The following is a 13,929-nucleotide window of genomic DNA, read 5'->3' as shown; positions in this document are numbered from 1 at the left end:
GTCACTTATAATGTCTTCAAGTATTTATAAATTTATAAACTATTTCTTTCCCTTCACATATATGCATATATCTAAATATTATTCTGCATTACTATGTATGTATCTACATATCTACACATTCAGCTAAGCCTCTAAACTTCATGTATGCATGAATATCTATGTGTATCTACATCTTACCTGTGTGTGATGAATAGCGTTGTGTCCCAAAGGTTTGGGCAGCACTTACACTGCATAGCCATAATATCTCGAAATTTCCATATCTTTCTCCCTCTGAAGGAAAAGCTGTGGTTTTCCCAGAGAGGTACACTTGGCAGCATTCTCTCTCTCCTGTTGAGCCCGCCTCTTCATGGCCTCCCTCTCTGGCCTCTGCTCTTCAGTGATAGGCTGTGAGATGACTGGCCCCGGAATGTTGACTTTCTTCCAAGGAATTGGTAAGTGGCTGAAATCTTGCCGCAGGTATTGGGATTGAGGCTGGGGAGGATCTAGGGTCTTGTTTGTGGCAAAAGAAAGAGGCTCCCTGTGGAGTGAAGTGTGAGATGATGCTCTGTAGGGTGCAGGCAAAGAGGCAGGCGGTTGAGGCCCAGGGCAAGACTGGATGGGCTTGCTTCTAATTGGACGTGTGGCACTGGTGGCAACTGGCAGAGCCGACTTGTCAGAGGCCATCAGTGATGTGCTGGCAGGAGCTGGTTGGGATGACTTGAGTTTGGGTTGCCTAGCAGTGTGGGATTGAGACCTCACTGGGTAAGCTGTAGTGGGCCTGTGCGAAGCCAGGCAGTGAAGCTTTCTGGAAACAGGTCTGTCTTGAGGCTTGTCCAGGGCTAGGAAAGGCAGAGGTACTAATTTGACCTTCCCAGCTGGGGACAGCTCATCCAGGCACAGAGATGGACACCGCTTGGGAGCACTGCTCTCTGTTCTCTGAGCATTGCCCGGGATTCTACCAGGGCCTCGACCCTCACGGGGCGCATCTCCCAGGGATGTGGCGGTTGGGCCTGTCCTGGGATCTTTGTTGCTGCTCAAGTTCAGCAGAGCCCGGGAGGAGGAGACGCCAGTTTTCCTCTCACTCTTCTTCCCCAGTGGGTGAAAGACCTGCACAGACGCCAGCATGTGCATGCCGAGGTGAGTTCGAGGCTTCTTAAAGCTGTCATGGCTGAGCTCAGGTGGATTCCTCTTCCTCTTGGTCTTTGGGATGGCGGGCTTCTCTTCTGCCTTGACTCTGTGACTTGATGGCTCCAGCTCCTCTGTTTTCTTGGAGCTGTTTCCTCTGGTGTCCTTGGCCTTTTCTTTCCCCTGTGCCCTTGCTACGCTGGGCCTCTTGGGTACAAATATCTGAGATTTGCTCTGCACGTGGTTGGCCGTGTTGTCTATGGTTCCAGGATCATCTTCCTTCAGCATATCCTCGTGATGGGTTCTGGCCTGAAGAGCTCCATGAAACACATCAGAGACTTTCTGGTTTTTCTTGATGCCCAGTTCAGATAGTCCACTAAAGATGCTGGTGCGTGACTGGGCCTGGTCCCTCCTGATGTCTTTGGAGTCTTTGGTTTGGCTTGCTGTGTGATCTTCCATTTGGTCAAGGCCAGTGTTGAAGTTTAAGAGTTGGGGAAGGTGAATATCTGCCACCAGAGTAGTCATGTCTGCAAAGTCATTGCTAGACTCCATGACACTCTGCAGAGCCTCAGGGTCTTCCAGACCAAGGCTACTGTTTCCCAAAGTGGCATTTTGAGAAGCTAGCTTCTGCCTCAGGCTCCCAACATCACTGTAGTTCAAGGGCTGCTGCATGCCAGGGTATGCTGAAGGGAGGGGTGATGCGTCTTGGTTACATTTTGTGCCCTCATAGGAATCCAGAGGTGTTGATTGCTCAGCATTCATCTCATCTGCATTGTTCTTCTGTGTCTTTTCCAGGCTTGGGGCTGGAGGCAAGGCCAGGAATTCAGAAGGACTGTGCATGAGGGCAATTAATGACCTGTTCCCACTGACAGGTGCTGTCTTCATCTGGGCATCCTGGGTGCAGGCATTGCCGAGGTCTGGACTCTGCAGCAGACACAGTGTCTGCCCTGAAGGTGTCAACCCCAGGGTTGTCTCCCTCTCCACCACTGAAAAAGAGGAAGTTCGAAGTCAGTGCCTGGTAAGTGAGATGCTACCCCCGCTTTCAGTGCACCTGAGCACTGAGGCTCCTGCAGCAGTGTTGCAGGCATTGCTATGAGCTCTGCTGGAGGAGCAGGGAAAGCAGCCCTCTTTGGAGACACATAGTAACTACTCATTTGTTTCTCATGACCGTGTGAGATCACGTTTTCTCTTGTGTTTGTGTGGTGTGTACATGCTTAGTGATCATGGGGAGGTGACAGAATTCCTTGGTGTGCGCTCTTCCCTTTCTCCCCCATTTTCCTTTGAAACAGTGCCTCTCATTGCCTTGGGAGTTTGCTCTGAGACAGGTTGTGTTGCTCACTGTTTCCTAATCTTACTCATCTCCACCAGTTTCTTTCTGTTCATTGTATTACTCATATGGCCCCTGAAGCCTGGATTTTTATTTGGGTTTAGGTATCCATATCAGTTCCTCAATTCTGAAAGGCAAGCGGTTCAAAAGCCCTGACATTCCTTAAGGTTCACGTTTCACAGAATTTTTGTTAGTGATGTCAAAATGTAAGACTGCGAAAGCTTTGAGCATCAACTTTGTAACAGAGAACATGTCTACATAGTCTTGGCCTTGGGTCACTGCTGAAGATTCAGAAAGAAAGAGTAAAAGAAAAAGAGAAAGTGGAAGAGAGATGTAGAGGAGGAAAAGAGACAGAGAAAAAGAGAGAGGTTGATCGTGACAGATAGGGTGAGATGCTTCAACCCTGCTTATCAATATTACACAGGTCAAAGCAGACTGTCACTAGAGCTTAAGTGTTAGAGAATGTCACAGCAGACACTTGGAGTGTGGGAGAAGACTTCCTCCAGGTCAGATTCAGGGTTCCATTTCTCTGGATACTAGTTTCAACTCAGGGGAAACTTAGTTGTAGAAAAACAGATAAAATTCTCGATGTCATCTAGAATCTGGAGACATAGATTAGGAAGGAGGTGATTTTAGTGAGCTGCTGCATGGGCCTGATTAGCCTTGGCAGTGAAATGCGTTCCTGTGGTGTGGTCCTTGGACATGTCTTAATGAAGGTTGAATGTCACTCACTTTCCTGTATTCTCTCTCATTATAGAGACTGAATTTAGGGGTAATGAGCCTGAGCCACAGCCTACATGTCAGGACTCCCATTCTTCCTCTGTGTGGACATCCACTTCTGAAAGGTAGAGCTGTGTCTCCTCTGAGGGCTGATCTCACACCTCCCTTCCTGACTTTACTCACCTTGAAGACTGGTGTCTGGCATGGTTTGAGCAGATGTGGGCCAGTAGATGGGACAGGTGGAGAGAGGTGTTTGGATGTTCATTGGCTGAATCTCCTGTAGTGCCATCACCATCCCTGGGTGCAGAGAGGAAGCCTGATTCCCAGAGCAGGACACAGAGCCATAGGCCTGCAGGCACTGCCAGAATTCTTCAGCCATCGGAGGACCCAGGCTGTTCTGGTCATTGTAATAGACCTGACTTCCATCCAGGTAGCAAGGTGCCAGGATATATCGTTGATCTGGTAGATTTGATGGCGTTGCCTCTACAAGGCAGGCAGACAGTGTTGGATAGGATGGCGGTAATGCATTGATATGGAAAGTATTGTCACACTGGGCTGTTATAGACCTAGACGAGGGGGTGGTATTCTGGTCAATGACAGTTACAGGGGCATCCAGGAATGGAGCTTCCCTTCTGGTGGTGCTTTCTCTGAGATCCCAGTGGAGAACACCTGGATAGGAAAATGTCGAAGTAGAGATCTGGTTCTGGTCAGGTGGCTCAGTCAGCATGGTCGTGCCAGCTCGTTGGTAAAGACAGGCACTGTCCATGAGCTGCTGGCAGCATGTGCTGGAGTCTGATGACAGGAGCCATGCTGAGCTCACAGCTGGGGTGCAGACCCCGTAGAAATTGCACACAGTTCCTGCTGAGGGTGTGGCATTCCTCAGCACAGGCACAGAGGGCTGCAGAGCACATTCTGTCCCAGTGAAAGGTGCACTTTGGCAATTTTCTGTAGGAAGCAAGAAGAGAGTTGGAAAAAGTTGAGATGGAGGCTTTCTACCCCCTGGGAGGGACTGTGTTATCTCCAGGTTGTACTGAGTGGGAGAGTCTAGCATCTATGTTCCCTTACATATGCCAAGCAAGTGGGTTAAGATTGATCGGTGGGGCTATGAAGGATGACAATCACGAGATGAACTGTCTGCTTTTTCCTGTGTGGGCATGGAAATCCTGGTCAATCTGGCTTAATCCTCACTCAGATCTAGACACGATGCTCCTTTTCCCTGATTGTAATATAATAATGCCTGTTGGGACACTTCCTCGCAAATATATTCTACAACAGAGGTTATTATTGGGAAGAGACCCATAGGCATATTCCATACCTGGAACTTTGTCCTGTTCTCTGCAGATCTTACAGTATAGAGTGACCTAAACTCACTCTACGTTGATCAGTCTGGCTTTGAAATCACACAGACAGGTCTGCTTCTGCCTCTAAAGTGCTGGTGCTGGAGCCCCTGCCATGTCCACCAGGCCAATCTCTATTTTATTGAGTTTTTTTCTGAAATGATGTTTAACAAATGTGTACCAAATTGAGGTAATTATTCCTGCCCCCTCTCTCTTTTTTCCCCTTGCATTTCTTGTGTAATTGAGGATCTCTTATAATCTTATAACTTTTAAGCATTATTCAAATATGATTTCAGAAATACAACCTACTGACAACATTTCTTCTTGTTTGCACCAGTTTAGTGTGTCCTCTTGAGACTGCTAATGTTTTATGGGGTTCATCTCTGAATATGATTGCTTCTCAATTTAATATCTGTTGATTAAATTGTTTTCTTAACAGCTCCTCAGTAACTTAGTTTTTTTATCTCTTCTAAGGGGGAATCCGTGTGAGAATCCCCCCTCACAACAGCGTGTCAGTTGCCATGGTCAGACTCTAACTGACTGGACTTCGCAGCTTCAGTTGATCCTATCCAACACCACCAGTGCACATGAGACATGGGGAACTGGGCAGAAAGTGGTCTGGATGGAGTGTAAGAGCCAGGGACCAGATCAGGATATTCTTTCTATATGTGCCAGGGAACCTTTGTATAGACTAATCTGAACAGTACGTTTGGTTAAACATGGCTTGGGAAATGACAATGCCTTGTCTGTTTTGATTATAATCTGTGGTCGTCTTCAACATTGTGTTCTAAACTACCATTGTGGACCACCAGGGTCCCCTCTGCAGTGTGCCTTCATATATTTATATACTTTCTAGACCCGTACTGTGTTTGCCCCCTTCCCTGACTTCCTGTGGGTCTGTCCTTCCAGCAACACTGTCAATATTAATTTCAGTACAACAACTGCCTTCTCAGATTCCACAGTCCTCTTATTCTCTTCCACTCTCCATGTTTAATCCAGGGAAGTCCAAGTGACTGCACAACATGGCAGTCGCCATTTTGTCCATAGTCAATATTCATTTGGTGAGTATGGAGAGACGCCAGTGTAGAGCATGTCAGACTTGAACTGATCTCCATCCCACCCAGTTCTCTCTGTGTTGTGATTATAGTTGTGTGCCACCATCCGTGGTGTGACCAATACTGTTAGAGTCGCCCTGAATTTTAAACTAAGACTGGAAACAGTAGTGGGGGGAGACTGTCTCATTAGTGGTGTGGAGTGCTAGATCTCTGCGTGCCTTGTTCATGTTCCCGTGTCTCTGTAGTTTAATACCATCCAAAAGAGCCTGATTTTATTCCCTCTTCACTTTCTTCTGAAAACCCAACAGTACAGGACCCAAGCATAGTGACACTGTTCACTCCTTGAGGCGGATGGAAAACACTTGAGAATAAACTTTTTGTCTAAAATCACCTACTTAGTAAGAACCAAAGCTAAATGTGACATTCAAATCTAGATATCTATATCAACATCAATACTATCCACATTCAGCAAAGATTTATTAGTAGAGTAAAAGTCAATGGAGAAGATCACATGTTTTAAAGTCTCTATCCTTACCTGACATGGTCAAGGGGAGAGGATCAGCAATCCAAAGTACAATGGAGCAAGATGATCGGTCGGCTTTTTCTGATCAGCTGACCTCAGTGGCAAGTGTGTCCAGTATCAGACAGCACTCACTGGTCACTGGTCACCTGGACCTGTGATGATCCAAAGTTGTTTACAGTCATCACCATGGAAACACCAAGATTCTACCAGGTGCTGGTAGGGTTGGAGCGAGAATGATGTCATAAATGAGGCAACAGCCAATGGGAAGGTTCGATTCCTAACTAGAAGATGGGATTGGTTGGAGAAGATGCCAGGAGACCAACAGTAGCCATGGAGGCTGAGGTGTGGGCTAGTGAAAGAGGCAGTCATGGCATGGACGTGCCACTTCCCATGGCGTTTAGCCTAGGCTATCATGGCAGTGCTCTCATAAGGTTCACTGATGAAGCGGTGTGTAATGTACACATGATGCGTCACCTTCCAACAGAAAGTGTCCCATCAGCCTACACTTACATACAGTGAGTAGTCTTGGGCAGGAGGGAGAACTGCTGTTGAGGGAACTCAGGTGATAGGCCATTGCAGTGCGTCTGGCTTTTGTGCCATCAGCATCTGTCCATGACCCAAGGAAGAGATCAAAGTGTTCCTTTGTGACTATGTGCAAGGTCAGGGCTCAGTGTGCTGCGTGCATGTTGATGAACTCTAAGACACTTGTCTTCTTGTTGCTTCTGTTATTCTTTTTTGTCTTGTTTGTCTGTCTGTGGGGTTAGAGAGTGGAGACATTACGCGAGACACAGGGCGATTTGGGGTTAGGAAGGAGACACAGACATGCTGCGGTCCCACGTGGGTGCACTTTAATGGGGGGGTAACAACAAGTAAGGGACAGGTGTGCAGAGATGAAAGGAGAGAAGGGCAGAGAGAGAGAGAGAGAGAGAGAGAGAGAGAGAGAGAGAGAGAGAGAGAGGTCGTGGTGACCCCTGTTTTTAACGGGGAACTCACAGGCGTCTGGGAGAAATGCCCTGTGCCTTTGGGGCTTCCAGTCCAGGGGGATGCTGGGAGCTGTAGTCTCCAAAAGGAAGAACAGCTTCTCCTACAGTCCTTCCTTATTCTGTGCTGGCCCATGCTGGACTGACAACTCTCTCGTATTCTTTCATCCCTTCTTTGTATGTTTTTACTCTTGGACCAGCCTGACCCATCATCATTACACTCATGGGTGATGCCACTTTGATCTTCCAGATCAGTGGTCCACTGAGTATCATGAAGATGCTTTTATTTGGATGCTGCTGGTAGGAACAGGCAACCTAATGGCTGAAGGTGGGCATGGATACAACTGTTCCCCTTTTCAGTCTCTTGTTGCTGTTGTGCTGCCTAGACTCAGCTACTCTGAATGGTTTTTAATTGATTATGTTTTAAAAAATTACCAATCCAAGTTACCACTTCTTCCCTTCTCCCAGTCCCTCCTCACATCCTCTCACACAACCCTTATCCAATCCTCAGAGAGGGTAATGCACATTGGTTTGTGGAAAGTCCAAGGCCCTCCCTACTATATCTAGGCTGAGCAAGGTATACATCCAAAGAGAATGGGTTCCCAAAAAGCCAGCCCAAGCAGTAGGGATAAATTCTGGTGCTATTGTCAGTGGCCCCTCAGTCTGCCCCAGCCATGCAACTGTCAACAACTTTCAGAGGGACTAGTTTGGTCCTATTCTTTTTTTTTTCTTTTCTTTTTTCTTTTATTATTTTTCTTTTTGTTTTGGCTTTTCTTGTAGGGTCCTGGTCCCCCTATTCCTGGGGTGCATTCGTGGGGACAGTTTATGATCAGCTAACTAAGCTTCCTGTGTGTTTCTGTGCTCTCCCTGCCCTGCCTGGTGATTAGCTGCAGGGCATTTACTCCTTTGTTAATATGGTCATTTCCCACCTGCCTGGGCAGAGATGCTTGTGCAGTAGTTAGGAACATAAAGATCTCCCCAAGTCTGAATAAATGGCATTTGGCTGATCTTCCTTTGAATGACACTGGTCTCTGTGTGTTGTTCTTTTCAATCTCCATGCTCTTGCTGGACTCGCGTTCGGTACAGTGGCTCGCGAACTGTACCGAGGGTGTAACACAAAATCGGGTGTTACATTTTCTTTTTATTTATTTATTTCTTTATGGAAAAAAAAACATTTCTGCCTCCTCCCAGCCTTCCATTTCCCTCCCAGTCCCCCCACTTCTCTCCCCCTCCCTCTCCAGTCTGAAGAGCAGTCAGGGTTCCCTGCCCTGTGGGAAGTCCAAGGTCTCCCCCATCCATCCAGGTCTAGGAAGGTGAGCATCCAAACTGGCTAGGCTCCCACAAAGCCAGTACATGCAGTAGGATCAAAACCCAGTGCCATCGTCCTTGGCTTTTCATCAGCCCTCATTGTCCACCATGTTCAGAGAGTCCGGTTTTATCCCATGCTTTTTCAGTCCCAGTCCAGCTGGCCTTGGTGAGCTCCCAATAGATCAGCCCCACTGTCTCAGTGGGTGGGTGCACTTCTCGCGGTCCTGACTTCCTTGCTCATGTTCTCCCTCCTTCTGCTCCTCATTGGGACCTTGGGAGCTCATTCCGGTGCTCCAATGTGGGTCTCTGTCTCTATCTCCATCCATCGCCAGAAGAAGGTTCTATGGTGATATGCAAGATATTCATCAGTATGGCTATAGGATAGGGCCATTTCAGGTTCCCTATCCTCAGCTGCCCAAGGAACTAATCGGGGGACATTTCTCTGGGCACCTGGGAGCCCCTTTAGTTCAAGTCTCTTGCCAACCCTAAGATCCCTCCCTTAATTAAGATATATACTTCCCTGCTCCCATATCCACCCTTCCTGTATACCAACCATCCCATTCCCCCAAGTACCCCCCATCCTCCCCTTCTCACTTTTCTCTCCCCATCTCCCTTTACCCCCATCCCACCCCACTCCCAAGATCCCAGTTTTTTGCCCGGCAATCTTGTCTACTCCCAATATCCAGGAGGATAACTATATGTTTTTCTTTGGGTTCACCTTCTTATTTAGCTTCTTGTTCCTTCCCAGTATGGCTGGATTTGGTGAGCTCCCATTAGCTCAGGTAGACTGTTTCAGTGGGTGTCCCCATCATGGTCTTGACCTCTTTGCTCATATTCTTACTCCTCCCATTCTTTAACTGGACTTTGGAAGCTCAGTTCCGTGCTCTGATGCAGGTCTTTGCCTCTGTTTCCATCAATTGCTGGATGAAGGTTCTATGGTGATATTTAAAATATTCATCAGTTTGTTCACAGGGCAAGGCCAGTTCGGGCACCCTCTCCTCTGTTGCTTAGAGTCTTAGCTGGGGTCATCCTTTTGGATTCCTGGGAATTTCTCTAGAGCGAAGGTTTCATACTAGTCCCATAATGGCTCCCTCAATCAAAATATCTCTTTCCTTGCTCTCATCTCTGACCTTCCTCCATCTAGACTATCCTATTCCCTCAAGTTCTCCTCACCCCTCCCCTTCTACTTTCCTCTTCCCCTTCCATCCTCCATTCTCCCCTCTACACCGATATTCCCAATTTTGTCAGGTGATCTTGGCTCTTTCCCCTTCCCAGGTGGATCTATATACGTTTTTCTTAGGGTTCACCTTGTTCCTTAACTTCACTAGGATTATGAAATATAGCCTCAATATCCTTTGTTTATAGCTAGTATCCACTTTTTTACATACATACATAGTGAGTACATACCATATTCATCTGTTTGGGTCTGGGTTACCTCACTCAGGATGGTGTTTTCTAGTTCCACCCTTTTGCACGCAAATTTCAAGATATCATTCATTGGTTGAGGTTGTTTCCATGTTCTGGCTGTTACAAATAATGCTGCTATGAACATAGTCAAACAAACGTCTTTAGAGTATGATTGAACATCTTTTGGGAATATGCCTAGGAGTGGCATTGCTGGATTCTGAGGTAGGTTGATGGCCAATTTTCTGAGAAACCACCATACTGATTTCCAAAGTGGTTGTACAAGTTTTCTTTCCCACCAGCAATGGATGAGTATTCTCCTTATTCCACATCCTCTCCAGCATAAGCATCGTTGGAGTTTTTGATCTTAGTCATTCTGACAGGTGTAAGATGGTATCTCAGAGTTATTTTGATCTTCATTTCCCTGACTGCTAAGGATGTTGAACATTCATATCTATCCCCATGCACAAAACTCAAGTCTAAATGGATCTTAATATAAATCTGACCACACAGAACCTAATAGAAGAGAAAGTGGGAAGTAGTCTTCAATGCATGGACACGTGAGACCACTTCCTAAATATTACCCCAGTAGCACAGACTCTGAGAGCAACAATTAATACATGGAACTTCCTGAAACTGAGAAACTTCTGTAAAGCAAAGGACACAGTCAATAAGAGAAAAAGGCAGCCTACTGAATGGGAAAAGATCTTCACCAACCCCACATCAGACAAAGGACTGATCTCCAAAATATGTAAAGAACTCAAGAAATTAGACATCAACATTTCAAATAACCCAATTAAAAAATGAGATACAGACCTAAACAGAGAAATCTCAGCTAACTTGGTGCAGGATCAAGTGTCTTTCATGTTATGCTTTACAGACCATTGTTTAAGCAATCCAGAACAGGAGACCAAGGCAGTACATTGAGGTAAGAGGTAAATCAGAGACCACAGGGGATTTCTCCTTCCTGGCACTCTTTAGATTTGCTCAGCCAACATTCTTATATATTCCAAGTTCCACTGTGTTTGTATAGTATTGCCGAGCATAGACTAGGTCCTTCTCTGTCATTTAATGATAAAGATCATGCTCCAGGGGCTGGAGAGATGGCTCAGAGGTTAAGAGCATTGCCTGCTGACTTCCAAAGGTCCTGAGTTCAATTCCCAGCAACCACGTGATGGCTCAAAACCATGGGTAATGGGGTCTGGTGCCCTCTTCTGGCCTGCAGGCATACACACAGACAGAATATTGTATACATAATAAATAAATATTCAAAAAAAAAGATCATGTTTCACAATCAGTCTGAGAGGCTACTTCCGGGAGGCAACCACTGAATTGAACTATCCTCTTTCCTTCGGATCCTGGTTTGTTTTATGCTATATAAGCTAAATAGGAGTGTGTGCATTGGTACTTGAAGTCGTCACTATTGCCCCTCTGTTGTATCTCAGTTGTGCTCCAAGTAGCATCGCAAAGTAAGCATTTTTCTGACCAATTTGTTCATTATTATTCAATTTTGGGGTTCCCATTAATAACATGGTCCAGAGGTGTCAATGGAATAGTGCATTGTGGGTGATCTCTGATGTCTTTCTTGTGCCTTGCCCCATTACTAGGGGAGCACTTTACATAGCTGTGTTGCTGGCTTCCATTAATGAAAGAGCCCTAGGGACTTTGATTTCCTGTCCCATATACCATATCCATGTGAGTTTTTGCTTTATTTTACACATCTACATATAAAAATGATGCCCAGTGCTTGTAACCCACCATTCCTTCACTTTCAAGTAACGTGGGTAATCCCACAAGATCATTACTGTTGACTTGGGTGAGAAGGTGTTTGTTCTCCCATTCTGTAGGAATGTACATTGTTAGGTGACATTACTCACGCTGACTGCATTTTATGAAAGAAATTAACTAAAATCCACATACCCTGTCAATGAACTCCTGAAGTCTTTAACTCAAAATGACAAAACTCTTAGTTGTGCCAAGTATATAGGTGAGAGCAAACTAAAACACAGACCATGCTGTGTTCAATAATACACTCAAGTAAATTCAACACTGCATTCATGTGGATGGGTATATGATGGCCATGTTCTTGTCTTTGAGTCAGTGTAAAGAGATTGGTTTGATACTACCAGATGTGTAAGAGCTGTTATGATGTGCCCTGGCCCCATGAGAATCCTGAAAACTAGGAGCTGAAGGGACTTGTTGTATTATCTAGATTACAAAATTCCATGAGAGGGGATCTTTGCAAGCTGCAGTGGAATAGACTGCCCTCCCTATTTAGAGAATCTGCTTAGTGTGTGACTTTGCACAAAGGCTATCCCCTGATAGAATTGGCATTGGCAGGTCTGCACAGAGCCTGCTCACATGTGTACGAAACATTTCTTATCGTCGGTGGTACCGTGGTATCATCACAGTGCCTGAAAATTATGGATTGCATCTCCAAGGAGAGCAAAAGTAAGTTAGAGAAGTTGAGAAATGGGACCCTGAATGAGTGGAAATGTGGCACTCACTGAAGCCATATGCCTGCTATATTCTATGTCCCAGAAATGATCTTAAGACTCAGGAGATGTCGGTCAAGAAACTCTTCAAGACCTCCCAAAAGATGAAGCTCTTTGGATCCTTTTATTTGGTATGAGTAAGAAGTAGATGATTGTCCCGTCCCTCTGTTTCAGATGTAGGATATCTAGAAGTCAGACTTGGACTGAACTGTAATCTCCCTTCCTGCTAACAGGCTGGCTTTCATAGAAGGGAATTTTTATGTTGTACCGTGATGCACAACAGAATCTCCTGTGACTCAGAGGATCACAGGTCACAGTGGGAAGGGAACTCCTACTGCTTTATTGAAGGGAATGGATGGGCCTTTGTATTTCCCTTCTAAACCTTTGTGCTTCTGCGTGAGATTAGTGTAGCTGCAAGTGTTGATGGAACTGCTCCAGTCTGTCTCCTTTCTCGACTTCCTTTTCTGTGTGCTTTTGGTGCTGATGGAAAAACTGTAAAAGTTTTGGCTGCTGATACTCAGTGGCTGTGGCTGCTGTTGTGGTGAGATGATTGCCTCTTATGGCAAAATGGATCATGTACAATGCAGTCCATCCAAATATCAGGGGCTGTCATGCAAGCAGGAATGCAGTGTAAGAGCTAATGCAGTCAGGTAGAGTAGTGTAGCCTGGTGTTTTACCCTAGAATAAAATGACTATCCCATCGAGATATTTTAGCTAAGATCAGTTGGACTTGATCTTTCTAGATGGTACAGAAAAAAAGAAGTGGAGAGTTATCTGAAAGTTGGGGACTTGCAAGTATTGCTTCCGTAGGAGCAGGAGATCAGTTGGTGGGTGTAATGTGAAGTATTGTACCCTCTGTGTATTTCAGTATACAGTGTCTTTAAACACCAAACCAGGTCTACCACTCCTCCTGTCCATGCTGTTCCAAGGCGTTGGATGGGTTATTGCTCTGCACATTGCTGTACATTGCAGTTTGTTCAGGATTCGGATACCTGTGTTAGGGCCTGAACTTGGTGTCCAGTAGCAGAGCAAATGATAAGAAATACATGACGTCTGCACACAGTGGAACTGGTTACAGTAAAAACAATGAATGCAGTCAAGGTGATTGCAGGAGAATCCTTGGAACTCGAGATAATTATATTGTACCAAATGTATCCAGTCCCACAGAAACATCTTCTTATCCAGTCTCACTATGTGGATCCTTGGTGACACATCTCTACATATAGACATTCATGAAATTGTAAGCAGTAGTATAAAGCAGAAGAACATTGCCTAAGATATTTGGTGAGAGCTAAGGAATGGCCAGGTGGTGGGAACTGAGTGCTGTTGTCAGTATACAATATACAGAATAAAATCTGTTCATTGAATAAATAGTACAATGAGACTTAAAGTCCATGAGAAGAATTCAGTACATCTTTTTGTTAATTGCTTTAATATGTAAAATAATTCCTGAGCTTTGTTCAACAAGTGTTATTCTACAAGACACTTAATTTGATTTTTTTATTGCGAAAAGAAGAAAAAAAAAACATAAAGAAAAAAACAAGTTTCCACCTCCTCCCAGCCTCCCATTTCCCTTCCCTCCTCCCACCCTTCTCCCCCTCCTCACACCCTTCTCCCCCTCCTCCCACCCTTCTCCCCCTCCCCCCACTCTTCTCCCCCTCCCTCTCCAGTCCACA

General features: G+C 45.6%; 1 protein-coding gene across 1 annotated transcript; it reads right to left on the bottom strand.

The window, feature by feature from the left end:
• Positions 1-222: 222 nt before the first annotated feature.
• Positions 223-4,094, bottom strand: LOC121443192 (uncharacterized protein C2orf78 homolog; the record flags this gene model as incomplete). Its single annotated transcript, XM_041644865.1, has 2 exons — positions 223-2,090; positions 3,911-4,094. Coding segments are annotated over 2 exons (2,052 nt in total), but the record flags the coding sequence as incomplete, so codon positions are not given.
• Between the last annotated feature and the right edge of the window lie 9,835 nt (positions 4,095-13,929).

This window comes from Microtus oregoni, unplaced genomic scaffold (genome assembly GCF_018167655.1).
Source record: "Microtus oregoni isolate MIOR12 unplaced genomic scaffold, Mior012 000102F_ref0000329, whole genome shotgun sequence".
NCBI lineage: Eukaryota > Metazoa > Chordata > Mammalia > Rodentia > Cricetidae > Microtus > Microtus oregoni.
The sequence above is the reverse complement of the archived record's forward strand: the minus strand, read 5'-3'. Positions and strand labels throughout refer to the sequence as shown.